Below are 27,582 nucleotides of genomic sequence, written 5' to 3'. Positions count from 1 at the left end.
AGAAAGAAAGAAAGAGAAAGAAAGAAAGAAAGAAAGAAAGAAAGAAAGAAAGAAAGAAAGAAAGAAAGAAAGAAAGAAAGAAGAGAAAGAAAGAAATTAGATTTAACTATGTAATTTCTTCTTCTAGGTGGGGAAACTATGACATGCTTCTGTTAAGAGTTTAATTTACAAGCCAGTAATAAGTCTCCATTGCTTCAATGCAAATTAAACATAATTCAGACAACTGTAATTCAGCAATCAATCATACCAGTGGTACCCAACCATTTTGGCACCAGTTTCATGGAAGACAGTTTTCCAAGGGGTTTCAGGATGAAACTGTTCTGCTTCAGATCATCAGGCATTAGATTCTTACAATGAGCACACAACCTGGATCCCTCGCACTCACAGTTCCCAATACGGTTCACACTCCCATGAGAATCTAATGCCAAGGCTGACCTGACAGGAGGTGGAACTCAGGTGGTAATGCTTGCTTGCCCACTGCCCATCTCCTGCTGTGCAGCCATTTCCTAACAGGACATGGACCAGTATCCAGCCAAAACATGGGGGATAGGGACCCCTGAATTATACTATGATAGAACAAGAAAGCATCTTCCTTTTAGTAAATATCTTTTTACATACTTATTTTAACCAAGTAACCAATAAAACAGCTACTTGACAACTGAATACCACAGGCTTAGATGACTGTATTATTCAATATACTCTTATCAGCCCGCTTGAGAACTGGAAAAAAAAAAAACCTAAACAAAACTATAGGTTAGCATACTTTATTCAAAAAAACAACGGAAACATCTTCTTACCACTGACAAAATAAATCTTCGGAGATGCCTATATATTGGCAAATGGATCATTTCCTGTACTGGATTGAAATCTGGATCATTCAAATTCCTTAGAAACCACAGGACACCAGGTCGAAGTACCTGCAAATACATTTTAAATACTATAAATATTCACCAATGTCTTCACATTCTATATATGAGCTAAAACATTAACAGAAAAATAAGCACTTAAAATTATTCTGGCAACTAAAGTGGGCCCCAGAAAATGAATATGGTATTCCTAGGAAAGTAAGTTCCTAAACCAGAATCTTTATGAAAACTACCCTGTGGCCGGGCGCGGTGGCTCAAGCCTGTAATCCCAGCACTTTGGGAGGCCGAGGCGGGCGGATCACGAGGTCAGGAGATCGAGACCATCCTGGTTAACACCGTGAAACCCCGTCTCTACTAAAAAAAAAAAATACAAAAAACTAGCCGGGCGAGGTGGCGGGCACCTGTAGTCCCAGCTACTCGGGAGGCTGAGGCAGGAGAATGGCGTAAACCCAGGAGGCGGAGCTTGCAGAGAGCTGAGATCCGGCCACTGCACTCCAGCCTGGGCGACAGAGCGAGACTCCGTCTCAAAAAAAAAAAAGAAAACTACCCTGTGTCTAATGATGTCCTTTGACATCAGCATTCACTGGAAACAAAACAAAACAAAACAAAAAAATCACTCATTGGGTCAAAATGTGTCAAGAAATCTAGACCTCTGAGATGAAAAATAAATACAACCATTACTATCGTAAAAGGGTTATGTTGCAATTTATAAATGTCCTAAATAGAAGGTCTGAATTTCAGTCTTACACTTCCACAGAGTTATCTTAATTAAGAAACCCTACAGCCTCAGTGTCTTCATTTTACTATCTATGCCTTCCCCCTGTGAATGAAAATCATCGCCCAAGAGGCTGTAGGTGATGGGGTAAAGGAGGAGTCTGGGTACTAGTCCTATGTGGTCCAAACTCACTGAGTTACCCTCTGTAACGCATCTAATCTGCCCAAACTTCTATTCTCCATCTCCTAAACAAGGGGGTTACAGTGTGTGATTTCTAAGGTTCTAAGTTCCAAATACTAAAATTTTATATCAACAAAAACCACCACATTGATAAAATGAAAAAAATCATTATGAAGCATTTTATTCACTTAATGAAGTAATCTGGAGTTCATATACAATTACATTAAGAAACACATTTCTGTACTTACTTCAGTTCTCAATCATTTGTTTCAAAGAAAGAATGAAAGCTTTAGTTACCAAGAGAATTTACTGAAATTATACTGTATGATTCAGGAGAATGCTTTGGCCCCTGACCCCTCCTCCTCTTCCTCCAATCTTTCAAAGAACAAAGTACACCAAGAGCAGCATTCAGTCTTTGTGCTTTTGTGTTCCGTTCCCACTGGAATTGTCAACCTGCTCCTCCACACCCTGCACATCTCCATCACCAGTCTCCGTGTAAGCTGACATTTTCAATGCTGTATTCATTTTCAGGCTATAAAATTGAGGAGAACAGGAATTGTGCCTTTGTTTCTCACTGATACCCCACAATACAGGATAGTGTCCGGCATACAGTGAGTATTCACTATTTGGGGAACAACTGAGCTTAAGATGTACATTAATGAAATACTCATCTGCTTTCATCATCTTCAAATCACTTAGAACCAGATTCCAAAAATAGGATTAATAAAGGTATCAGGCCAGGCACAGTGGATCACATCTGTAATCCAAGCACTTTGGGAGGCCAAGGTAGGCAGATCATTTGAGGTCAGGAGTTCAAGAACAGCCTGGCCAACATGGTAAAACCCTGTCTCTACTAAAAATACAAAAATTAGCCGGGAATGGTCCCAGCTACTTGGGAGGTTCAAGCAGGAGAATCGCTTGAACTCAGGAGGCAGAGGTTCCGAGATCATGGCACTACATTCCAGCATGGGCAACAGAGCAAGACTCAGTATCAAAAAATAAATAAATAAATAAAGGTAACCCATCAGGCCAGTGAATTGGAATCATAAAGGACCCTCATTGTAATTCTATACTTAAGGTGCCTAAATCAAAGTGACTTGAAATATCCGATCCTGCAAAACCATATCCTTTTGGTTATTTCCATCATTACAGTTCCTTGAGGTCTGAGACACACTCACATCATACAAAATTCCAAGAATCTGTATTAGAGGATGGCTAAAGTATATACAAAGTATGATAAAATGGGTACTCTTATTTTTTTCCTCAGTTGAATCATCTTTCAAACTTAGAAATATTAAAACTTGCCAATTATGGAGACAAACAACTGAAAAAGTTAAAAGCAATTAAGTCAAAGTCCCCTGTAAGTTATTCCCTCTTAGAATAAAATAGTAGAGAATATGATTTAGGTAGGAAATCATCATAGCCTTTGAGACATGACTGGTGGTGAAAGCAAAAGTCCTTTTTACAAATGTATAGCATCAGCATTTCCCTGTGGACTCACCTCTCTCAGTAACAGAATGAAGGAGGCAAAGTAGAAGACATATACCATTCCCACTAGCCAATGCAGAAACATGGTAGTACCTGGAGCCGACTGAAAGCTCAGTTCTCGATCTTTCAGAGTAGCATCAAACATTTCCTGAGCCAAAAGAGGACAGGTAAGAGAGATCTGTGCCCCCTACATTTGCCAAATTAACATTTTCATCTTCTAGGAAATAAATAACAATATGCATGCAAGGAACAATTTCTACAACTGCAGTTCACTTAATGTCATTCCATGGTGACACAGAACTACAAACAAGATTGGCTACTGCTTCAAATATAAAGAATGATAAACCAGTTGGTAAAAGCTTTATTAATATTGATTCTATTAAAAAACTATTTTTGATTAATATAAAACCTTCTTTTCTTGGTTACAGGTCTGCATTCTTGAGAAGTTTTAAAAGTAAGGTATGGGAGGGTAAATGTTATCTCAGAACCAAAGACGGCTTTTCCATACATAAAACATTTTTGAAAAAATCGAAAACTGATTATTACTAACAGCAATTAAAGATTATAATCAGGACTGAGCATCTTAGTTAAATCAAATGATTAGAGTTAATATTACTACAAAGACAGTTTCCTTATCAAATCACTCTATGTATATAATGTGTTGGCATTATCTATAAAAATTTAAGAGAGCAAAATGGGCAATTAAAATTCCCCACTAGTTAATAGAAAGATTCCATCCAAAATGTCCTGACATAAAAAATTTGCACAAAGCCTCAAAAACTCAGGTACTTAAGAAAAATTAACATTAAGATTCTATACAGACACACTTGCCAAAAGAATAAGCAAATTATCAAATATTTACTTTCCTTTAAAAAGAACCCATGCTGAAAACTTCCTTTTTTGAAGCCTTGAAATTATGCTATTATATAATAATTAATACTCAACTTACCAAGGAACAGATATCCAGCCACCAACCACAAATGAGAGGGAATACTCCAATTTCTACCACCACTAACAAAGAGACCTTAAGTGAAAATAAAGGTCATTAGTATCACCCAAATGTAGGAGAAATCATTTCCAATTTTAAGTTATAACAGGAATTACCTTAACAACAATATAGCAGACTCCCAGTAAGCGACGAGATCTATGAAATTTCACAAGAGTTGCCAAGCCCTACAGCATCAGGTCAAGGAAAAACTGAGTATTTAAAGGTACAATGAAACAGGTAACTACTTAGCCAATATTTAGTATTTTTTGACAGAATTAATTTATTTCACATTTTGTCCACTGACCCTTACTGCAAATACCAACAACTTTTACTAGGAGGACAAGGAGAGACAAATTTTACCATTAATGAAGAGTTCTTTGGTATGAGTAACATTAGTGAACACCCAAGTTGGTTCATTAAAGGATACATGACAAATTATCAGTGTTATTGCTAAAAGTATATACCCAACTATGGTTGTGATTAGGCCTTCAAAATGAGATGCTTGGACCTGGAAATAAGAAAAAACTAAATAAAATTTAATTTTACGACATGTCCTACACCCCAGTATTCCCATATTAAACAATCAAAATGACTGAAGAGAATTGTCGAGACAATTTATAACTAGAAAACAACTGTAAAATCTTCTTTGGATGACATCTCTGAAAACCAAATTCTCTCACTGACTGTTACATATTACTAAAAAATGAAGAAAAATTAAATAACACTTTGCCCAAGGAGACAAAATAACAGTAGAGTGAATTATATTTTACAAAACCAAAGCCCTGTAATACAACAGCCTGCCCTCTACTCTCACGGTAAAGCAGATCTGCTAAAGGCTAACCACTGAAAGCAGGAGCACACTGCCCAAGTCACCCACCAGCCGGGTAATATCGTAGCCACCTCATTTCTTACTACTAGAAGTAACTGTTCAAGTTTCCCTTGCTCTGCAAATCTGTCCCATTCTCAACTTACAGAAAGAATTTTGAAAGTAACAAACAATGCCTATCAGTATTTTTTGATTCGAGTTTCAGATAGCAAGTGGCAATAGTTTGGAAAGTCAAAAATTTTCAAAACACTTATCTGAACCTTTCAAGTTCCTGCATTCAACCAGTGAGAATCAGAGGTGTACTAAATATTAGAACACTTCAGAATGTGATCTCTCAGATATTATATATACAAACTGAGCATATGATCCCAGTCAGCTCTTCCTTAAAAGACTAAATTCTTCTAGGGACCCAAGAGAGAAATAATAATCCTTCCAAAATTTATTTAACTCTGGAGAATACTAATAAAATGTCAAAACTAAAGCACTCTAGAAAACACTACAACCCATCATTCCAAAATAGTCTATCCTTTTTTAATTGATTGATATATTGTTACTTTTCTAAATTCAGCAGGGGGCACCTGCTGAAAGGGAAAGAAGTGAACATACAAGTTCTTGAGATGGATGGAAAATCAGCCTGTGGGAAACTTTCCCCCAGGATGCCTCAGGCCCACCCAGCTGAATGGATTTCAGAGCACATTTTCATTAGTTGGCAATAAGACCACTAACTCTTGAGCCACTGTTATTTAAAAAAAAAAAAAGAGAGACGGTATTGCCTAACTATTCCCTTGCATAATGCCAATTAAGAAATGATGTAACTCTTCAGAATACTATTTGATTGATTGATTAATAATCACATTTGGGGGTAATGAATGAAAATAATTTTGTAAAAGTATTATACTCACGTGTTCTTCAAATCCCAAACCAACAAGGGAGAAATGACCAATATGGTAAGGGCAAAATGCTAAAAAGGGGGAAAAAACTCAATGAAAACTTCAACATCAAAACAATGAACACTCCTACTACAATCCGCCACTAAAAGGGACCAGAGCTTCTTGGAGAAATGAAGGATTCCAGAATTAGGCTAAAAATATACTGCCTAGGACATTCTCTGTAACTAGAGAACAACCAAGTTATTAAGGTCTAATAAGGCCATGCCAAATCAACAAAGAAACCATTGTGAAAACAGGCCAAAGAGAGAATATGAGCATCAAAAAGAATAATGACCAAAACTGATGGAAAAACACTGAACATATACAAATCCATGAGCTTATGATGCTCAAAAAAGGAAAAGCCCAAAATAATAATCATGAAAAGAGAAAAAGCAACATCAAAGAAAACACTTTCAAGTTTTGGAAGCAGTTAGCACACCAACTGGAATAGTTAATGTGCCAATTCCTTATTCTGAAAACTAAAATTAATGGGAAAAAAATGAGCATCTGTCCTACTTGTCCTGGACAAACAGGTTCAGGTTGACGGAATAGTCCCAAATTGATAAGAATTTCTTCTTCTTTACAGAAAAGTCAGCCAAAAAGTGTAAAAAATGACAATTTAAAAATCACCATTTTGCCAACTCTAACACAGTAAGTGACTATGGCAAGGACCATCAAGAGCTAACAAAAATCATTAAGTGGAAGGTTGATGGAACACTGTAAGACACTAAAATATCACTCCCAACAGATAATCTTCTAATGGTAAAGGGAAAAATAAAACCTAAGATTAGAGGCCCAGGTTGATATAACCTGAATCCAGTGATAAAAGTGGATAATCCAACATAAGTATCTCAGCTCCTCACATACACTATTAATAGGCACAGTGTGACCAGTGATGGATTTGCCCCAGATGTATTGAACCTGAATCTAATTAAGGCCCTTAGATCTGACTTCTAGTTTAAAAAAGAGAAATATGGGAGACAAAGGATAAAGGCAGAGGACATCTGGGAAGCAGATGGACAGATGTAAAACACGACATGCTGCAAGAACAGTTAACCTAATCCCAGCAACAAATCAATGGCCAAATAGGGTGAGTTGGGGGAAGCAAAGATAAGAGTACTCTAGATTAAAAGACTAATAACTTGTGACTTAACAACTAAAAGTAATACGTGGACCTTATTTGGATCTTCATTCAAAGAAACCAACTGCAAAATGGTATCCAAGGGACAACCCAGAAAGTTTGAATATGATGGATTGTTGGAAAATATTAAATTCTAATAATTTTGTAAGGTGAGATAATGGCATTATAGCTAAGTATGAAAATCTTTTTAAAATCTTTATAGTAAGAATTTTTAGTCTTCTTTTTCCTCAAGTCTTTCTGGCTAAATTTTACTTCATTCTTAATAATAAAATGCAGTTTCTTTTCTTTATGGTAGAAATAAACTGACAGCACAGATTACCAGGGGAGTGGGAAACTCAATCACAAAAGTCAGAGTGAACCTACTAGGGATCTGGCCTCTAACCCTTTCTCACTATTTCACGGGTAGGAATCTTTTTGAACATGTATTCCCAATGTATTTAAATTTATTTATAAATTATATATATGTATTAGTTTACTAACATATTGTGTGTAATATAAAGCAGAAGAAATTTAAAAAGGTAAGAAAAAAAGCTGTATGTTGAATTTTGCCTATTTTGCTCTCATATCCCAGTCTGAAGACGACTCAACTGGGCCCCTGGGAAGGGTAAGTTTTAACTCTATTTGCAGAGGTATTAAATAATTATTAACCTTAAACACCAGTTGTGACAATAGATTTCCATCCCATTACACACAAACTAATGGAAAGGCATCCTGAAATTAAGGACAATTTCTCAGGATTGTCACCTTCTACTGGAAGACCACAGCTTTGTCAAATTATATTTCTGCAAAGCATATGACCACAAGAGTCAAAACACTGCCTATAGAAAACTTCCAACAGAGCAATCCATGCAGGAAAAAAACAGGGGGGTGTTTAATCCCAATGATTAAAAGAAAAAGTATGTTCCTAATGGAAGAAAACTTGTTTCATTTCCAAAAGATCCTAACTATATAAAAAAAACATAAGTTTACTAAGAAAATTCTTTTCGCAGTATAAGCTCAGGAGGTTGGATTAGAAAAAGCTTTACTTAGATTTGATTTCTATAAATGAGAGTTCTTATTTGTATAATTCATGTTTTAAATGTGACCTGTTTCTATAAACATTAATTTAGCATTAAGCTTTTCTGCAAGAGTAAAGACCTAAATCTATAGATCATTTTTTCTCTCAAAAACAAATACAATCAAGATCAAAACAGTTTCAGTCTATATATGAATTAGTTCACATAATGAAAAATAAATGCAGAATAACATACAGACACCCCCATATGCAAGGGGAACAAAGAATGAGTTTCCTATTAAATCTGCAATTTTGTGAGTATCTACTAAAAATTAAGAAATCAGTGGAAATATCCGAAATACGGTTAACAAAATACAAGTAAATTTCTCTTCCTCTTTTACACATAATATACAGAAATCAATTTTTGGTCTTATCCTCAGTCCAAATATTCAAAGCCCCTTACACCATATGGCTTCTTATTAAAGACATCTGCTTTACACGTCACAATGTAGAACCCAACAGAGCAAATTACTTGCAATTTGGTGGAAGAAGCCTTGGGAAATCTCTACTCATCCTCTTCAGCAGAACTAAGGGGTAAATCCTATGTACTAAGGAAGGAATTTCTCATAGATTATCCCTATATAGGGATATGTTGCCTAAGGTCTCTGAGACACAAATTATAGGACACCTAACAATAACCCCATTCTATCAGACTCTACCTCCTCACCCCTCAGAGATACAGAAACTGAATTCTAAGGTCTTGGTTTACTCAACTTAGTTTTCTTTACCTCTTCTGGAAAGGAGAAAAACCTCTGTCAACAGTGTCTCCTCAACCTTGCCTTTCTTTCTCTAATTACTCCCAATGGGAGGGACCACCGTGTGTTGTCAAAGAATCCTCACAGCTGCCCCCACAGAAGTGCTTGGAAGTGATTTTGCATGTGCTGGAATCTGGTTCTAAGGGGCACTCACATTTGGGGAAGGCTTACTGTCTTCCCACAAGCCTACACCCAGCTCTGGTAACAGCTCCCAAGTCAAGATCTCTAGAAGGCAATGGTCAGGATTTTGACAGATGAAAACAAGATCTTCCACCACAGGGAAGAGCACACAGGCAATCAGCATAAAACTAATTCCAGAAGTGGGAAACTGTGTATTCTCAAGTCAGTCTCAAACCAGCTTCTACAAAAAAAAAAAAAAACCAACCAACCAGAAATGCCCAACAGAAGGAGAGACAAGTAGGTAACTGCAGTCACTGCCGCTTAGGAAAGTATCTGTCTGTCTGCAGCCTATCTATACAAGTATTTGAATCTGAAACTATTTTCATATACCTCTTAGTATTTATTCTTATGTTAAAAAAAAATAATAAATCTATAACAAAGCTCCTACAAAGCTAAATTCCTACCATAATACTATAAAAAAATAAAAGCACAAACACAACTTACCAAAAACAAGAATGAACAGTGTATTTAAAGATACCACCCAGAAGACATGTTCCTAAAGGAAAAAAGCATCAATAAAGCATATTCAATTCATATTTAATGCATGTTTAATTGGACTATTCCACTTATTTAGCTAGAACCAAATACTAAAAACAGCTAAGATTGAAATTTTCCCTCTATTGTTTTGGGATTTCAATCTAGACATAATATGTAACTTTCATTTTTCATTAGCTAGGTCATACAACTAAGCCTAATACAACTCAAAAATGTTACATGTAGAAAAAACAAATTCATTTATAAATACTTCCTTTTTTAGAAATAATCTAACACAGATTACATATATTTTCATAAATATCAAATTTCATTTAAATCAAATGACACCAAAAATTTCAAATGGAGAAAAATTTGAAAGCCAAATTAATTGTAAATATCATGTTAATGTCAACTGCAGTGTTTCTTTCAACATCCACTCTGCTTTCTTGACACCTACAAGGCCACTACTGCCTGGCTACCTCTCCTTTGGAAAACTCTAGCTTGATCTCCCCTGGTCCCCCCACTCCCTGTGGTGTGCTAATTTTCTTTGTCCTGTCTCACCTGACCATCTGGTCACCTCCCACAGTTACATACTGTCGCCTCTAAGGTGACAGCTGTCTGCCTATTCCTTCAGCCATGTTGCACACACTTCAGCTATGCCCCATGCTGACACTGACCAGACTGCCCAAGTCCATTCATTCATGCCCACAACCTTCCCTAACCATCAGGTTAAATGATCCTTCGAAAGATCTTTTGTCCAAAAAAAGGATTTCTCTGTTCAGGTCCCCTAATCTTCCACAAATCCAACCAGCAAGAAGGGTAATTAGTTTGTAAATGACTACTACATTTCTTCTCACCATGTTGGCTCAATTTTTTCAACCTCTCTGCCTTAAGGGCTCCTAAATTTTCCCTATCCCCAACATATTTTATGCTTCAACCTCTAAGTTATCTTCACTGAAAATCTCCTGCTGACAAACTCCATTCCACTAAGAAAGACCTAATCAAACTCTCTTTTGTGCCCCTCGTGTCCTGTGCACACTTTCTGTCACTGAGTCTCCAAAACGTTCCTTGTTTACATGTGCATTTCTCTCCACCACACTATAGAGCATCTTTGAGAACAGGGACCCTACCTCATTCATCACTGAACTCCCCAGTGCCTATCACAATAGCTGGCACACGTCTTCATATTAAATATTTTTTACTAAAATAATGAATTCATCCTGTCAAAGGTTTTTCCAATAATTCAAACGGGTTTGAGTCAACACTACTACCTTAAAGACTTCTGTCCATCATTTATGAGGAACTGGCAGGGTAATAAATATAAATCAGTATGTGGCCAAATAATGCTTTCTATACTGACTGTGATCAAACCATGACTAGAAGCTCATTAATATCACATTCCCACTAAACTGTGGAATTATACCAGGTATGTTCCTAAAAATCTACATACTGCTAAATTCAACATCCTCTTCTGGTTAACATCTGGAGCCAGCCTGAGGAGAAGGCCAACACTGAGGACAGCAAAGGAGATAGATGCAGATATCTGGGTCTCTGATGACATTGTTGGGCTTACGGATCAAGCAACCTCAAGCCCATTCTTCCTCCGGACTTCCTGTTTTATTAATGTTCCAACTAGTAGGGGTTCTGCTACCTGCAGCCAAAGTCATCTTAAGCTATTTAAAAATCTCAAATGGCAAATGACTTCATATTACAGGACCTGAAAACAGTATCATTTCTTCTTTAAAGAACAAGTTCTTTAAAGAATTGCTCTCACCTCAGAGTTGCAACCTTTACTAACAAGGCAGAGTTCCTAGGTAAAGACAGGTGGGGTTCAGCAAACAGGAAAACCTAACATCAGCCTGGGGTGTCTAACTGTGTAAATATGCAAAACTGCTTTGCTTCCACCAGTACAGGCAATAAACACTGCAAGATGGAACTTTAAAAGAAGACCAAGTTCTTTTTAACTACCATTAACTTTGAAGTTTATTTTCTTTACTAAAAATCAAATATTTAATAATTTTTTAAAAATAGTTATTACCTTTATGCTTTTTTAATATTTTCAGCACACTAAACATACAATCTTCAACATATAAAGTAATCAAAAGCCAAAAGGCATCTTGACCTTTACTACATACTATAAATGTGAAGTTTCTGAATCACTAAAACAACTCCAATTCTGTCATTAAAAAGAATTCGCTTTGGCAGGGCGCGGTGGCTCACGCCTGTAATCCCAGCACTTTGGGAGGCCGAGGCGGGTGGATCACGAGGTCAGGAGATCGAGACCATCCTGACCAATATGGTGAAACTTCATCTCTACTGAAAATACAAAAAATTAGCTGGGCGTGGTGGCCGGCTCCTGTAGTCCCAGCTACCCGGGAGGCTAAAGCAAGAGAATGGTGTGAACCCAGGAAGCAGAGGTGATACAGTGAGCCGAGATCTCGCCACTGCACTCCAGCCTGAGGGACAGAGTGAGACTCCATTATATAAATAAATAAATAAATAAATAAATAAATAAATAAATAAATAAATAAATAAAGTTTCACTTACCAGAAAAACTAGTGATCCATCAAGTCCTAGCATCTAAAAATAAACAAAAATGATAAGCATTAAGATTCAAGAGAACTTTCTATTCTAATTTATGAAAAGCCTCATTTTCCTTTCAATATCTTTAAACATAGTCCTCCATCCACAACTTTCCATTACTTCCTATCATTTTCAGAAAATAAAAAAATTTGTTTCTGAATGACAGTTTTATATTTTGAGTCTCCTTTTACTCAAAATTACATGATTTATAAAGTCTAAAAAAATTCCATTTTGGATTTGTTACTGAAGATATAGAGCTAATTAAGACTACTTCATAATACAACTGTATTATTTTGTCAACTGAAGCATGAAAATACTATTTAAATTGTTATTTTGTTTTTCAAAAGTCCACAATTTCAGGTAAAATATTTCCTAAATGGAGCAAGGTTTTGTAAGAGAGAAAAAAAAGCCACCAACATCACAATATTTTCACCACAAACAGTATATCACTTAACTTTCACTAGGAATGAAAACTAACTTTTCATCAACTGTAACCTTAACATCTAAATATAACAAAGTTTAAAATATATTTTAGGATTAAAACACCAGGATACTTGACAGAAAAAGGTCTTACTCTTTCCCATGTAAGCTCTTCAGCAGCTCGGTCCCATTCTAAAGCATTCCAATTCATGTCATCTGAAAATATAATTGCAATTTAAAGATTACTGATGGAATCTGAATTAAAAATAATAAATAATAAAAAAATACACTAAAAATAGTAAAACTTAGTACTTTGTAAGCTGTTGTTGAGAAGCTAAGCCACATTTCCATACCGAGTATTTGCTTGTCAGGGAACAAATAAGAATAAAAACAGGCCGGGCGCGGTGGCTCAAGCCTGTAATCCCAGCACTTTGGGAGGCCGAGGCGGGTGGATCACGAGGTCAGGAGATCGAGACCATCCTGGCTAACCCGGTGAAACCCCGTCTCTACTAAAAAAATACAAAAAACTAGCTGGGCGAGGTGGCAGGAGCCTGTAGTCCCAGCCACTCCGGAAGCTGAGGCAGGAGAATGGCGTAAACCCGGGAGGCGGAGCTTGCAGTGAGCTGAGATCTGGCCACTGCACTCTAGCCTGGGCGACAGAGCGAGACTCCGTCTCAAAAAAAAAAAAAAAAAAAAAAAAAAAAAGAATAAAAACATACATATAAATAAATACTACATATAAAGGAATGTAATCCTAGATTGAGATAAATGCTAGAAAGGAAATAAACAGGGTTATGTGAAAGAGAGGAATTCAATAGCTCTAAGCCAGGAAAGAATCTGGCAGATTTGAGAAAAGGAAACCAGGGGACTAGGACATTCTGAGTAATGATATGGGTAGTAGAAAGACAGAAATCAGATCATACAAGAGGAATGTGGAGTCTGGATTTTATTCTTTAGTAATGGGAAAACTACTAAAAGATTTAAAGGCAGCAGAGTAATATGAATTATGTGGAGCAAGAATGGAAGGAGAAAGAATAGTTAGGAGCTACTGTATTAGATGAAGAGAGAGAAATAATAGCCAGACCCAAAGGTAGCAGCAAGCTGTATTCTCAGAGCCTCTGACCTCTCCCTGCAAAGGCTCCCTGTTACCAATACACAAGCCACTTTTCATCATCTTTCAGAGGTCTCAGCTCACATACCAGGTACTCTGAGCTACCTGGGAAACCTTATTTAACATAGGTCTCGGCTGGGCAAAATGGCTCATGCCTGTAATCTTAGCACTTTGGGAGGCTGAGGCAGGAGGATCACTTGTGCCCAGGAGTTCAAGACCAGCCAGGACAACAGGGAGAACCCATCTTTACCAAGGAAAACAAAAACAAAAACAAAATTAGCTGGGCATGGTGGTACACACCTGTGGTCCCAGCTACTTGGGGAGTTCAGGTGGGAGGATCACTTGAGCCCAAAAGGTCAAGGCTGCAGTGAGCTGTGTTCCTGCCACTGTACTCCAGCCCAGGTGACAGGGCAAAAACCTTGTCTCAAAAAAAAAGTAAATTAATTAAATAGGTCTCTCCCCAACGGCATCCTCAGAGCAACCTGCACAACACTTATCACATGTCTTTCCTACTTTTTCACTAAACCAGAAACTCCAGGAATGCAGCAGTCTAATGTTTTGGTCACAGTTACATGCTCAGTGTCTAACAGAGTGCCTGACACAAAGAGACAATCAAGTATCAGGCATGCCAAGTAGACCTAGAGACAGTGCAGAGCTTGACAGAAAAACTGTGGTGGGAGGGAGGAGGGGAAGTGAGTGACCGACAGCTGACTGGCAGACGCTGTCTTGGATCTTTTTTCTTTTTTGAGATGGAATCTTGCTCTGTCACCCAGGCTGGAGTGCAGTGACATGATCTCAGCTACATGCAACCTCTGCCTCCTGGGTTCAAGTGATTCTCCTGTCTCAGCCTCCCAAGTAGCTGGGATTACAGGCATGTGCCACCACGCCCAGCTAATTTTTGTATTTTTAGTAGAGATGGGGTTTCACCATGTTGGCCAAGCTGGTCTCAAACTCCTGACGACCTCAGGTGATCTACCCACATCCTGTCTTGGATCTTATTTGTTAGAGTTTACACTGCTAGAAAATGAGACATTGATTTATTTGGATGGCACCTTGTCTGCAGTATACACTTCAAGATTCTTTTTCAATTTTAAAAATTGCACTGACTCAACGGACATGGAGAGAGAAGCAAATGAATGTGGTAAATCTGTACCAAAGTTCTTTATTTTAAAAAAAAGTAGTACCTAATCCAACTTAAAAAATAATTTCTTCCTATCTATCCTATAAAAAAAGTCCCTGTGTAAAAAGGATTTTAAAACATAAAACATGCTGTTTCATAGAAAAAAACATATTTATATATATGTACATACATAAATACCAGTTTGCCAAAATAAAGTAAAAATAAGTTAGAAATAGAACTTCACAACATTAAAATTTGAAAACGACAGCCCTTTTCCTCAATGCAAGCTGAGAACAGATTTGTAGTGCTGAAGACTGAGGACACACAAGCAGCCATTACCCTGGGCTCCGTTATTAGCATCTGCCGCATCTTCCACACCAGCGTCATCTTCCTCCTCATTGTCCTCCTCCTCCTCTTCTGCCTGGTCATCCTGGGCATCAGGGTTTTCCCCCACCACTGCATTCTCAGCTGGTGGGTTAGCAGGCTGATCAGCAGCAACATTTTCTGCACCATTTCCTCCTGCTGGAGCCTAAAATCACAGAAAAGCCCAGAAATTTAGACCCACTTGTCTGTTTTGCTCTGTTTCCAAATCACATTATTCTTGCTAAAACAAACAAACAAACAAACTAGGCCAGGTGTAGTGGCTCATGCCTATAATCCTAGCACTTTGGGAGGCGGAGGCAGGCAGACTACTTGAGCCCAAGAGTTCAAGACCAGCCTGGCCAGCACAGCAAGACCCTGTCTCTACATAAAATTAAGAAGTTAGCCAGGCATGGTGGTTTGTGCCTGTAGTCCCAGCTACTCAGGAGGCTGAGGTAGGAGGATCTCTTGAGCCCGGAGGTTGTAAAGCTGCAGTTAGGTGGGATCATGCCACTGCACGCCAGCCTGAGTGACAGAACAACACCCAATCTCAAAAAAAAAACAAATAAAAAACTAGAAAACAAATATAAACTCTACCAAACTCTTTTTAAAAAGAAAACCTTTCAAAGACATCTTTTTTAAATGTATCCGATGTGGGATCAATTTTAGTATATAGGAACATAACCTCACTTCATAGTGTACATATTTGTTCAGTATAATTTAGCTGATTAACAGTCCACAAACCATTATAGAAAATGGTTAACAAACCTGACTCTCTTAAAAACATCATTCTGTAGTGCTCCTTATAGGACAGCCTTTGTCTTTATTGACAAGCACCAGGGATGAAAATACATTTTTTTAAAAATGCACATACATATATACATATATGCAACTTAATTGTGTTATCAAACACTTGAGGAAATGTTTTCAAATTTCTGCTCAGTGGGTAAAATTGTGCACACGGACTTTAGTATACCCCTTAACGCTGTTCCTACTCTAGCTAGAAAATTAAGAGGCAAAGTTATAACAACACTTTCTTGATTTTTCACATCTCTCTTCATCTTCACCCAAACCTTTCCACTGCCCTCCTTTGTAATAACAAAAGAACATTTATGAGGGACATGGAAGTCAAGAATTTGAGTCTTAGAGAGAGACAGTAATTCTCATGACCTACCCTAAGTAAAATCAATTTTGGGGAAGGGGAGTTACCTCATTTTGGTGATGCCCTGCAGCATTGAAGGGTGGGGCAGCATGCTCCAACCAAATTGGTGCTCCCCCATGGACTATCTGCTCTCTCAACCACACCAGGCTGATGAATGCACACAGTGTGCATGTCACCACAAAACAACCCTGCAAACAATCTGCCAACAAATTTTCCCTATTAAAAAAAAAAAAGGACATAAAATTACTCCAAAGAACACTTAAAATTAGGAAAATAAAGGTAAAATTTTTTCTTTTACACTAAGTCTCAGAAAAAAAACAGCCAGAAAAATAAATCATAATTTTTTGGATGAAAATCTCAAGTTTCTCCAAAAGAACTATTTGTGATTATGGTGAAATTCTATTTATAAGAGAACCTATACATATTTATATACTTGTATTATATATCTTATTTAGGCATCAAAAATACCATCAAAACTACATGGAAATTACCTATCCATAGCCTATCTTTTGAAAATGGCCTAGAAACAGAAAGGCAGAAAGCAAAAAAGACAAAAGCAGTCTAATACTTGACAAAGGCCATGCATTAAACTTATGTAATTTACCAAAGGTTAAAAACTCTGTCCAACTCTAAGAATTTCTGTATCCTTATTTTACACACGTTTAAAAATGTGATTAGCTGACACCTGAACTCATACAAATTAATAGAATCATCAAATCAGAAAAGAGGAGAAGCTCCTTCAGACAAGTCTAATGACAACACAAAGAAATGAAGGTTGAGAGATATTCAGGATGCCATATGTAAGACAAAGAGGTCTATTATAAATTTTATAGAAGTTTGTCACTTGGCCAGGCATGGTAGCTCATGCCTGTAATCCCAGCACTTTGGGAGGCCAAGGCAGGAGGATCACTTGAGGTCAGGAGTTTGAGACCAGCCTGGCCAACATGGTGAAACCCCATCTGTACTAAAAATACAAAAATTAGCCAGGCATGATGGTGTGCACCTATAATTCCAGCTACTCGGGAGGCTGAAGCAGGAGAATGGCTTGAACCCAGGAGGTGGGGGTTGCAGTGAGCCGAGATTGAGCCACCACACTCCAGCATGGGTACAGAGTGAGACTCCATCTCAAAAAAAAAAAAAGAAGTTTTTCATTCAGAAAGCAAATCAAGTTTTGATGCTAACTGCAAATATACCAAAAGTGTATTCATTTCTCAACAAATCCAGAAAGGCGAAATATGGTTCCTTTAGTAATCATACAAGAAAATGCATCAAATATTGTGATACCAAGGACCATTTTGTCCTTTTCCTCTCTTACGAGGCTTATCTTTCCTTCCCTAGTCCATGTTTATGATTTCAGAATTATTCAGATAACTCAAACACCTCTGAACTCTTAGCCACTGGAAAATCCATTATTTTAATGGAATCACTTTTTTCCTCCATAGAAAACCTGAGAAGGGTCAATCTGGTAGACCTTGACCCAGCAGCTCCAAACTTAAATTAAACTGGCATGGCCCCTAGAAAATATAGTCTGCAATATGTCCTGAATCAAAAGAGGAATCCTAACTACCACCTTACTAAGGAACTCTCCAGGCTATTACAATCTGAAAGGTTGGGACCAAAATATCCCCTTTACATGTTCCTTGCCATCAGCAATAATGCTAACTGTTTGTTACAGATTTTAAACATTTGGTGACAAACTAGTCCTCTTCCCTTATTCCTTTAATCTGGGCTGGTTTTGTGAATCCTGGAGAGAGGTGATGCTGCCTAAGTTCCAGAGCCCAGAGGAGGGCTTGCAAGCCTCCTCTCTTGCCCTTTTAGAATGCTGCCCTGAGACTACCATGTAAAGAAGCCCCACTAGCCTTCTAGAAGATAAGAGCCATAAGGAGGAGAACCAAGGCATCTCAGATAAACCATCTTAGATCATTATGTCCCAGTAAAACAGCTGAGTGACCTAAGCAAGCCCAATAGTTGAAAAGTTCAGCTGAGCGCAGCCCAAACTGCTGACCCCAGAATTATAAGCAAATAAAATGGTAGTTGTTTTAAACCACTAAGGTTTGGGACAGTTTGTTTTGCAGCAATAGATAACTGATACAGTGCACCTAGAGATGATCTCAATTACTGAGCTACAGAATATATAGAAACTGATAAGACATCAAGGAAATTTAAAGTAAAATTTCACAGAAAAAAAAAATTCTATAGAGTACAAAATATTACTCAGAAAAAAAAGTAGTTTGGCCACAACTGCTATCAGAAAAACTGGCTCAATTTTTCAAACTGTAAAAGGCAGCTTAGGACTATAAAACCAAGCCATGTTTGTAATTTAGTTTGACTAGCCCCACTAGGCTTCCAGTGGTCCTCTGTAGTCAATGAGTACTCTACTGAAAGCAATTCAGGTGACCCTCAAGCCAATCAGGTCAGAGGAAAAAAGAAGCCTGCTAATATAAGGTAAGCAACAATGCTTAATGTCAAGATATAGTAAAGTAACTACAGGCAAGTTTTTAGCATTTATATTCTAATAATCATGGAAAACATTTAAAAAATAAATCTGAGTTCAAATGTGTATGTTAAAAACATATTAAAATGAACTCTTGGCCAAGCACAGTGACTCATGCCTGTAATCTCAGCACTTTGAGACGCTGAGGTGGGCAGATTACTTGAGGTTAGGAGTTTGAGATGAGCCTGGCTATCATGGTGAAACCCCCTCTTTACTAAAAATAAAAAAAAAAATTAGCCTGGCTTGGGGCCACACACCTGTAATCCCAGCTACTCAGGAGGCTGAAGCAGGAGAATCATGTGAACCCAGGAGGCAGAAGTTGCAGTGAGCAGAGATCACACCACTGCACCCTACCATAGGTAACAGAGTCAGGCTCCATTAAAAAAAAAAAAAAAAAAACTCTTATGAACATAAGACAGTAACATATATCTCAAACTGCATGACAGCCAATTATTTAGAAAGTCATCCCAGCTGTGCGCGGTGGCTCATGCCTGTAATCCACGCATTTTGGGAGCCTGAAGCGGGTGGATCACCTGAGGTCAGGAGTTTGAGACCAGTGTGGCCAACATGGTGAAACCCTGTCTCTACTAAAAATACAAAAATTAGCCAGGCATGGTGGCGGGCGCCTGTAATCCCAGCTACCAGGGAGGCTGAGGCAGGAGAATCACTTGAACCCAGGAGGCAGAGGTTGCAGTGAGCCAAGATAGCAACACTGCACTCCAGCCTGGACAACAGAACAAGACTCCATCTCAAAAAAAAAAAAAAAGAAAGAAAAGTCACCCCATCATTACAAAACAGTCCCATGAAACAGGTATGTTTTAAAAGAAATGTCATTTACATTTATCAGCTACTTCTACTGCAGCTAAAACTGTTAGTGTAATAGACATAAATTATTTTTTCTCAAAACAGAAGAATGTACAAATTATAATAAAAACAAACATGCAAGGAAAAAAGCAAGCATCATCTACATCATGCAACATTCATCACACAGGTTCAATACTCACGTCGACAGCATATCTAATGGCAGTGTCAGTAGTGAGCTCACAGAGCCAGTAAACAAGCACTTGTAGATGCGGCCTACCGAAAAAGAGCATGATGGCATACAGTCACAACTCGCATCATGAACTCATATAGCTGCTCAAGAAAGCAGAAGTAAAGTGGAACACCACAAATGCCACTGAAATAAACATTTAGTCTTCACAAGCCTAAGTCTCAAAATATTAAATTTTTAAAAACATGGTCAAGCACAAATAAAGTGACAATGAAGAGTAAATGTTACACAATCATGTTTAGTGCTTAGATTCTCTCTAGGTTTACTTTTTATTTTTCAATTGAATGAGCTTAGATATTTGAAAAGCAAAATCTAAAGTAAAGATCTCCAAAATTATAAAGAATTTTTTAAATTCTAGAATTCCAAAATTCATTAAGTCTGCTCATGACAATAAAATGTTTCAGTTTTGGAAGTATTAAGTCTTTGAAATTAAGAGAATTTTTCAGTACAGTGTGTACTGCAATGCCATAAATGGCAACCTGACAATCAATATTTTAAAAGCATAGATTCAGAGGTTCTCTAAAATACAGAATATATTACTCTAAATTCTGGCCATTTAGAGAAAGACAAACTTTGGGTGAATGTACTGCTATCAAGGCAGAAAGTCTTTTAGTCAGGAAGGCAGAATTCTAGACAGAATGAGATAACAGACCACAGATTTGAAAATGGGGCACAAGAATAAAAACCTGAGGCTTTCTTTCAAACCAGTATTTGCGTATTAGCTTAAGCATTCCCTATATAGCCTTGTATCAGAGACTTCAGTTCAGATTTTCAGTGACTTCAACGGCTGTTTTCAAAACCAAGTCAAAATGGAAAGGTAGGAAAAGAATTTCTGTAATAAAAATTACTTACATGTGTTTATAAAATACTCACGCAAGTATGCTTGTAACAATGTAAAACTGACAAACCAAATGTTTAGATAGGTAAATGAATTCATATGCAATAGGCCTTCTTACTACAGAGTGCTGTGCACCGTTAAAAAAAAAAAAAAAAAGACAGCAGAACACTCACTTACATGGAAAGACCGCCAGGATACGATGCTAAGCTAAAGAGACAAGTTACAGAATATGTATCGTGTGATGTAATTTAAATTGTGCTATCCGTATATAAACAAGTCAGAACAGAAATCAAGCTTGTGATTAATAACTGTTAAATCTTGTAAGTCCTTACTTTTGCCTATTTCATCTACTGATTTCAGAGAGGCATGTAAATCTTCCACTATGACTGTGACTGTTTTATGTATTTCAAAGCCCAGTTTTCTGGTGTATAAAAGTTTTTTAATTCTATTTTCTTAGTGGATTATGCCTTTTATTGATAGGAAATATAATGCTTTGTCCCATTTAGTGCATTTGAATGATATCTGGCTGATTAATATTGCTCTTTTTGTTAGCCATTTGCTAACAAAACTATTTTTGTATCTCTTTAGCATTAACCTGTGCTGCTTTGTATTTATCTCTTGTAGTAGTGCAAGTTTTATACCTACACATCTATGCAGCTCTCTCTTGTAACAGAGAAATCTAATCTCTGATGATTACAGACGTATTTATTTCCCTACTTCCTTCCTCCGCTTTCCCTTCCTTTCCTGCCTTTGTTTGAAATTTCCAAATTTTATTTGCTGTTTCCTACTCATCCTTTTTCTAGTCTTCTAGCTGTTGCCTTTGAGTTTTGTTATGTCTTTATTAAACTACATTTTACATAAATCTTAAGTGTACAGATGGATGAATTCTTAAAATATATATGTCTCGGGTAATCACCACCCAAATCAAGATGTTCAACCCTTCCAGCTCCCCAGAAGGCTCCCTCAAGCTTCTTTGGAGGCAAAAGCCCCTGCAAAAGGTAACCACTATTCAGATCTCTATCACTATAGATGAATTTAACCTGTTTTAAAATTTCACACACATGCAATCACACAATTTTGTGCCTGGCTTGTTTTCCGTCAAAGAAGCAAAATTCATCCATGTTAATCCATGTCACAATAGTGCTATGTAGTATTCCATTGCACGAATAAACCACAATGTATCCATTCTACTATTAATAGGCATTTGACTGATTTCAATTTTTAAGTACTATTAATAAAAGTGCTGTGGTCGTTCTTACACATATGTCCTTTAGTGAACAGAAACTTCTTGTTCTGTTAGTTATATTCCCAAGAATGGAACTGCTAGATCATAAGGCATTTGTATACAATATTTAGCATCAGCAGATACTGCCAAACAGTTTTCCAAAGTGGTTATAACATATGCACTCCTCCTCGATCACTGTACACGTGTTCTAGATGCTCTGCATCCTAAGCAACATTTGGCACTGTCTACTCTTTTTATTTTTAGTCATCCTCCTTGTGCATTTCTCTAATGATGCTGAGCACTTTTTCATGTGTTTATTGGCTACTGTCGTCTCTTGGTATCCACGGGGAATGGGTTCCAGGAATCTCCTCAATAATAAACAGATGCTTAAATTCCACAGTCAGCATTGCAGAACCCGCAGATATGGAGAGCTTAGTATATTTAGCTATTTTTCCAGAAATACCTGTTCAGACCTTCTGTCCACTACTTAACTGAGATGTGTTTGCCCTTTTGTTATTGATTTATATACTCTAGATACAAGTCCTTTGTTGGATATGTGTACTGCAAATATCTTCTCTCATTCCATGATGGCTTGGCTTGCCTTTCAATTTTTTTTTTTTTTTTTGAGTGCCAGAATTAAATTGCCTTTTATTCTTAAAAGTGTCTAAGGATGAACAAAAGTTCTTAACTTTAATTATATTCAACTTACTAATATTTTCTTTTATGCTTATTCTCCTATATTTTACTTTAGAAGTTTCTTTTTAACTTACATATTCAGGCTTTTATCTCAAATTAATTTCTGGGTTAGGTTGAGGTAATGATATGATTCATTTTTTTCTGTATGGCCATCTGGTTGTTGCAATATCATTTACCGAAAAAACCACCTTTTTTCCACTGATCTGTGGTGGCACTTTTGTCATTAATAATAAAACAATGTAGTTGTGAGTCTAGTTCTGGGTAGTTGTGAGTCTAGTCTACATTTTTTATGCACAGTTATGCTCTATTTTTCTACCTACATCTAGAACATCTATAATCTACCCACAAATGAGATAAGCAACTTTAAAAGCTTGAATTTCTATCTTCCTGTCACAATTTCTCCCACGTTAAGATCATCTGGAATTTCAGTTCCAGGCTGTTACCCAAAAACTATTAATTATTGTAGATTAACAATCAAGACTTAGCTATATGAAACACTTCTTTGAATCTCACATCTTTCTCTCTTTGATTCCTTGCTCATTTAGTAGAGTATATCCTCAGTTTTTTCAAAAAGGTTTAAGGTGGTAAATTTTCCAATCTCTCACATCTATTGAAACATCTGTAGTTTGTCCTTCCATCTGAGAGTAATTTGCAGGAAGGGAATTTTAGGTTCAAAAACATGAAATTTTGAGTTTCCACTGTCTTCTAGCATTCAACATTGCTAATTTTAAGTCTGACGCCACTCTGATTTTCTTTACTTTGTAGGATAATCTGGAAGCACACAATCTCTATACCTCTATCACCATCGCCACATTACCCAGCTCTGGAAAACTTGAGAATATGTCTAGGTTCATGAGACTTTTCCTTTACCATGGTCAGCTTTCTCTTTCAATCTAAAGGACACCAAGTCTTTCCTCATCTCCACTGTCTCTTTTACCTTGGGGAACTACTTACTAGACAGATACTGAAACAACTAGACTAGCCTCCATTTCTCTGTATTTATTTCTCATAACTACTTTGTCCCTCTGAGTTTCATCCTGGGAGAATTCCTTCATACAATTTTCTAGCTAACTCACTCTTCAACAGTACTTATATTCTGCTAGTTGGTGTATCTTCCAAGATTTTCATTTCCATAGGTAATCAACATTATTTTACCATATTTTAAGGAGACATGAAGATATTAATTATGCTAATTTAAACTTTTGTTTAATGAATCTTATCTACATACTCCGCCACCCATATACTACATACTTCTCTCCATGTCTATAAGAACAAAAAGAATCCAAGAGGATTCTTTGGATTGACTGGGGGGCTGATTAGCATATCAACCTCCCAAAGAGCCTCCTATATCTGAAAGATAAGCCTCCCATTTAGGACCATTACATGTATGAGTATTTTTTAATTTTACTTTAATTTTATTTGTATTTTATTGAGGCGACATCTCACTCTGTTGCCCAAGCTGAAGTGCAGTAGCGTGATCTCAGCTCACTGAAACTTCTGCCTCCCGGGTTCAAGTGATTCTCCTGTCTTAGCCTCCCGAGTAGCTGGGATTACAGGCGCACACCACCACACCCGGCTAATTTTTGTATTTTTAGTAGAGCCGGGGTTTCACCATGTTGGTCAGGCTGGACTCGAACTCCTGACCTCAAGTGATCCTCCCACCTTGGCCTCCCAAACTGCTGGGATTACAGGCATGAGCAACCATACCCGGCCATGTGAGTATTTTTTTAAAGGAGGGTTGAGGAATCCCAAAAGAATTCATTTTTTGCAGTCTTTTTTTTTTTTTTTCCCCGAGACAGAGTCTTGCTCTGTTGCCCAAGCTGGAGTGCAGTGGTGCAATCTCAGTTCACTGCAACCTCCGCCTCCTGGGTTCAAGCAATTCTCCTGCCTCAGCCTCCATGTTGGCCAGGCTAGTCTCAAACTCCTGACCTCGTGATCTGCCTACCTCAGCCTCCCAAAGTGCTGAGATTACAGGCATGAGCCACCATGCCTGGCCGTCTTTTGCTGTCCTTGAAAGCTCTAGTATACTTCAAATCCAGTTATGATTTGATTTTTTCAATGCTTTCATGAACTTTCATGGTTAGCCGTTCTGTATGCTGTGTTCTTTCCCATATTCATTCAAGAAACTGACCTGTTAAACTCATTCTTAGTTCAGATGAACATCTTCTAAATAAGGCTTTCCTAACACGTGACATTCTGACATCAAATAACTAAACATCAAATAATAATATGATGCAATATTGCTTTATAATATCAAGTAGTTATGCAATGTTTAAATAACTCCAATAAGAGGCATGAATACTCACATGCTGTAAGAGGAACAACTCCCAACCATGCAAAGGCCACAAGTGTATAATGAAACCAATATCGTATTGCAGTACCAATACTTGTAACCAGTCCAGCAAATATGTCTTGAATTGGAAGCCGTGAAGGCATATCTGGAGAATAAACTATAAGCAGAAAAAAAGTACTTAAAATTTCATGAAGATTTGAAAATAGCTTAATTCATAAATATAAAATAGACATTAATTAACCTTTCAATATTTGACTTGTGCTTAATTTTTTTCTTATTAAAAGAAATAAAACAAATAGTTACAATATCACATTTACCCAAGAAGTCATTTATGAGGCAAATCACGTGTGAACCGTGGAAATCAACAAAGGCCTCTGAGCAGGAAAAAAAGTTCAACAGATGTTCACATCCCTTGCAAATAGCCATAAACTTCATACAAGGCCCATTTACACGTATTTTAACATTCAACCAATATAATCATCTGGTTTCCCAAACTATAAGAGATATACTAAAGCAAACAGGAGCAAAAGATGAAACCGAAAACACGCCATCAACACTTCCCCAAATATAAGCATTAAATAGCACTCAAAAAGCACAACAGTCTGCGGCAGATCATTTCACGTGGGAGCAAACATCCCACTGACATTTGTTAGCCACTTTCCCAATGTTAGCATAATACTTAAAATTTCAAATGATAAATTCAGATCTTCCCACTACTCTGCGAAATGTGGCTCAACACATTCAGAAAAAGAAAGGTTCTGCCACATTTTAGGATTCCCTTTTAAAATGGCTCCAATAAAAAAACCACTGCTTATTATTAAAAAGCTCTACCACAGGTAGCTCGGAAAGAACATAAAGGAAAAACAAACACTTCTTTCTCCAGTAAGGCCAAAACAAGAAATTATGATATATCAGGGTTTAAAAGCAATGATCTAAAATTTTTAAGAGCACTATCACAAAACGGTTCACACCCATAAACATTGAGAAATAAACAATTAACAAACAGCAATTTTTTTTTTCTGAGACAGAGACTCACTCTGTTGCCCAGGCTGGAGTGTGGTGGCGTAATCTCGGCTCACTGCAAACTCTGCCTCCCAGGTTCAAGTGATTCTCCTGCCTCAGGCTCCCAAGTAGCTGAGATTACAGGTGCTTGCCACCACGCCTGGCTGATTTTCGTATGTTTAGTAGAGACAGGGTTTCCACCACGTTGGCCAGTCTAGCCTCAAACTCCTGACCTCAGGTGATCTGCCTGCCTCAGCCTTTCAAAGTGCTGGAATTACAGGCGTGAGCCACAGCGCCTGGCCATAAATAGCAACTTTTAATAACACATGCCCACAGATCATAGACTTCAATAGGATATCTGGCATACAAGAGCAAGTCATTAAAATCAGTAATAATAGAGGTTTTTTGGAAAACATAAAACAAATAGAGAATATAACTATCAAATGAAAATTAAAACGTACAAAAAAAGCTTCTTTTGGCCTCAAAGTAAAAGGCCACGTATTTCCTATCAACTGAATTTCATGAAGATACTTTTTAGTCTTAGTTTCCTATGAACCTTGACAAGCTGTACAGCTTTTATGTACTACAGAAAATTAATGACTACAAAATAACAGAATTGACTTTTTTAGATGAATATACAGCTCCAAAAGTGAAAGTGTAATAACTTTAATCATTTATACTCATCAAATAAAAACAAAGTAAAACACTAATTTACAGCATTTATATTGAGAAGCTCAAGATGCTTTAAAAGAAACCACACACACACAACTAAAACACAAAAATCCTTTGTAAGGGAAGGCAATGTAGGGGATCCCAAAATGAAAAATTATGCTTCAAATACTTAATAATCTGCCAGCACAGTCCTCTACTTATTTAAGATGAAGCATATTTAGTGTTAATAGGCACAGGAATTATAGTTAAAACCTTAAAGGTTGCAAAATATTTTATAAAGGCTTATGAAATACTGACCTTAAAAGTTAGTCTCATGAAAAAAACGGTAATTTAAAACTTTGTTTGGCCAGGCAATGTGGCTCAAGCCTGTAATCCCAACACTTTGGGAGGCTGTGGCAGGAGAACTGCTTGAGGCCAGGAGTTCAAGACCAACCTGGGCAATACAGTGAGACACCCTCAACTCTATTTTTTTTTTTTAAGTTTTATGGCTATTATTCTAACCTACACAACTTTAACTCAAAATATAGTCCAAATTTGAAGAGTAGTATCTGATGAAATCAAGGCATCATTAATTTTTCTAGGTGAATAATGGTATCATAGTTACGTTTTTGAAAAAGAACCCTTACCTTTTAGAGATACATACTGAAATATGTACAGATGAAATTATAAATGGTAGAATTATTTTTTAAATAATGGAGAAAAAATAAAAGGATAAAGAGGCAGGGAACAAGAGCATGTGTAAAACAAGACTGGCTATGAGTTGAAACTAAGTGATGCGTACACGTGGACTTGTTAGATTTTTGCATGTGTTCGAACTTTTCTATAATTAAAAGTAAAAAAATGTTTAAAGACAAAAAAAAAAAACCCCACAAATTAAATCTCAAACATATGTGTGTGATAAAAGAGAGCAGTTTTTAAAAATATTTTCCTAAATATCAATACTTCCTATTACTCTCAAA

The 27,582-nt window shown here is 37.1% G+C and overlaps 1 protein-coding gene across 3 annotated transcripts in view; it reads right to left on the bottom strand.

Annotated features, from left to right (window-relative positions):
* The window catches only part of MARCH6 (membrane-associated ring finger (C3HC4) 6, E3 ubiquitin protein ligase), an 82,111-nt gene that overhangs the window by 30,711 nt on the left and 23,818 nt on the right, over window positions 1-27,582 (bottom strand). For 2 of the 3 annotated variants that reach the window (XM_011940977.1, XM_011940978.1), the window contains 12 exons: window positions 19,851-19,923; window positions 16,400-16,568; window positions 15,170-15,359; window positions 12,754-12,815; window positions 12,144-12,176; window positions 9,567-9,618; window positions 5,966-6,024; window positions 4,665-4,745; window positions 4,354-4,422; window positions 4,199-4,273; window positions 3,263-3,397; window positions 798-917 (listed from right to left, as the gene is read on the bottom strand). In XM_011940977.1, coding sequence (XP_011796367.1) covers window positions 798-917; window positions 3,263-3,397; window positions 4,199-4,273; window positions 4,354-4,422; window positions 4,665-4,745; window positions 5,966-6,024; window positions 9,567-9,618; window positions 12,144-12,176; window positions 12,754-12,815; window positions 15,170-15,359; window positions 16,400-16,568; window positions 19,851-19,923 — 1,118 coding nt within the window. Of the gene's footprint in view, window positions 1-797; window positions 918-3,262; window positions 3,398-4,198; window positions 4,274-4,353; window positions 4,423-4,664; window positions 4,746-5,965; window positions 6,025-9,566; window positions 9,619-12,143; window positions 12,177-12,753; window positions 12,816-15,169; window positions 15,360-16,399; window positions 16,569-19,850; window positions 19,924-24,962; window positions 25,107-27,582 lie in introns of all 3 variants that reach the window. The other variant, XM_011940976.1, reaches the window with a different exon arrangement.

The sequence above is a fragment of the Colobus angolensis genome, unplaced genomic scaffold (genome assembly GCF_000951035.1).
Source record: "Colobus angolensis palliatus isolate OR3802 unplaced genomic scaffold, Cang.pa_1.0 Scaffold196, whole genome shotgun sequence".
Classification (NCBI taxonomy): Eukaryota; Metazoa; Chordata; class Mammalia; order Primates; family Cercopithecidae; genus Colobus; species Colobus angolensis.
The sequence above is the reverse complement of the archived record's forward strand: the minus strand, read 5'-3'. Positions and strand labels throughout refer to the sequence as shown.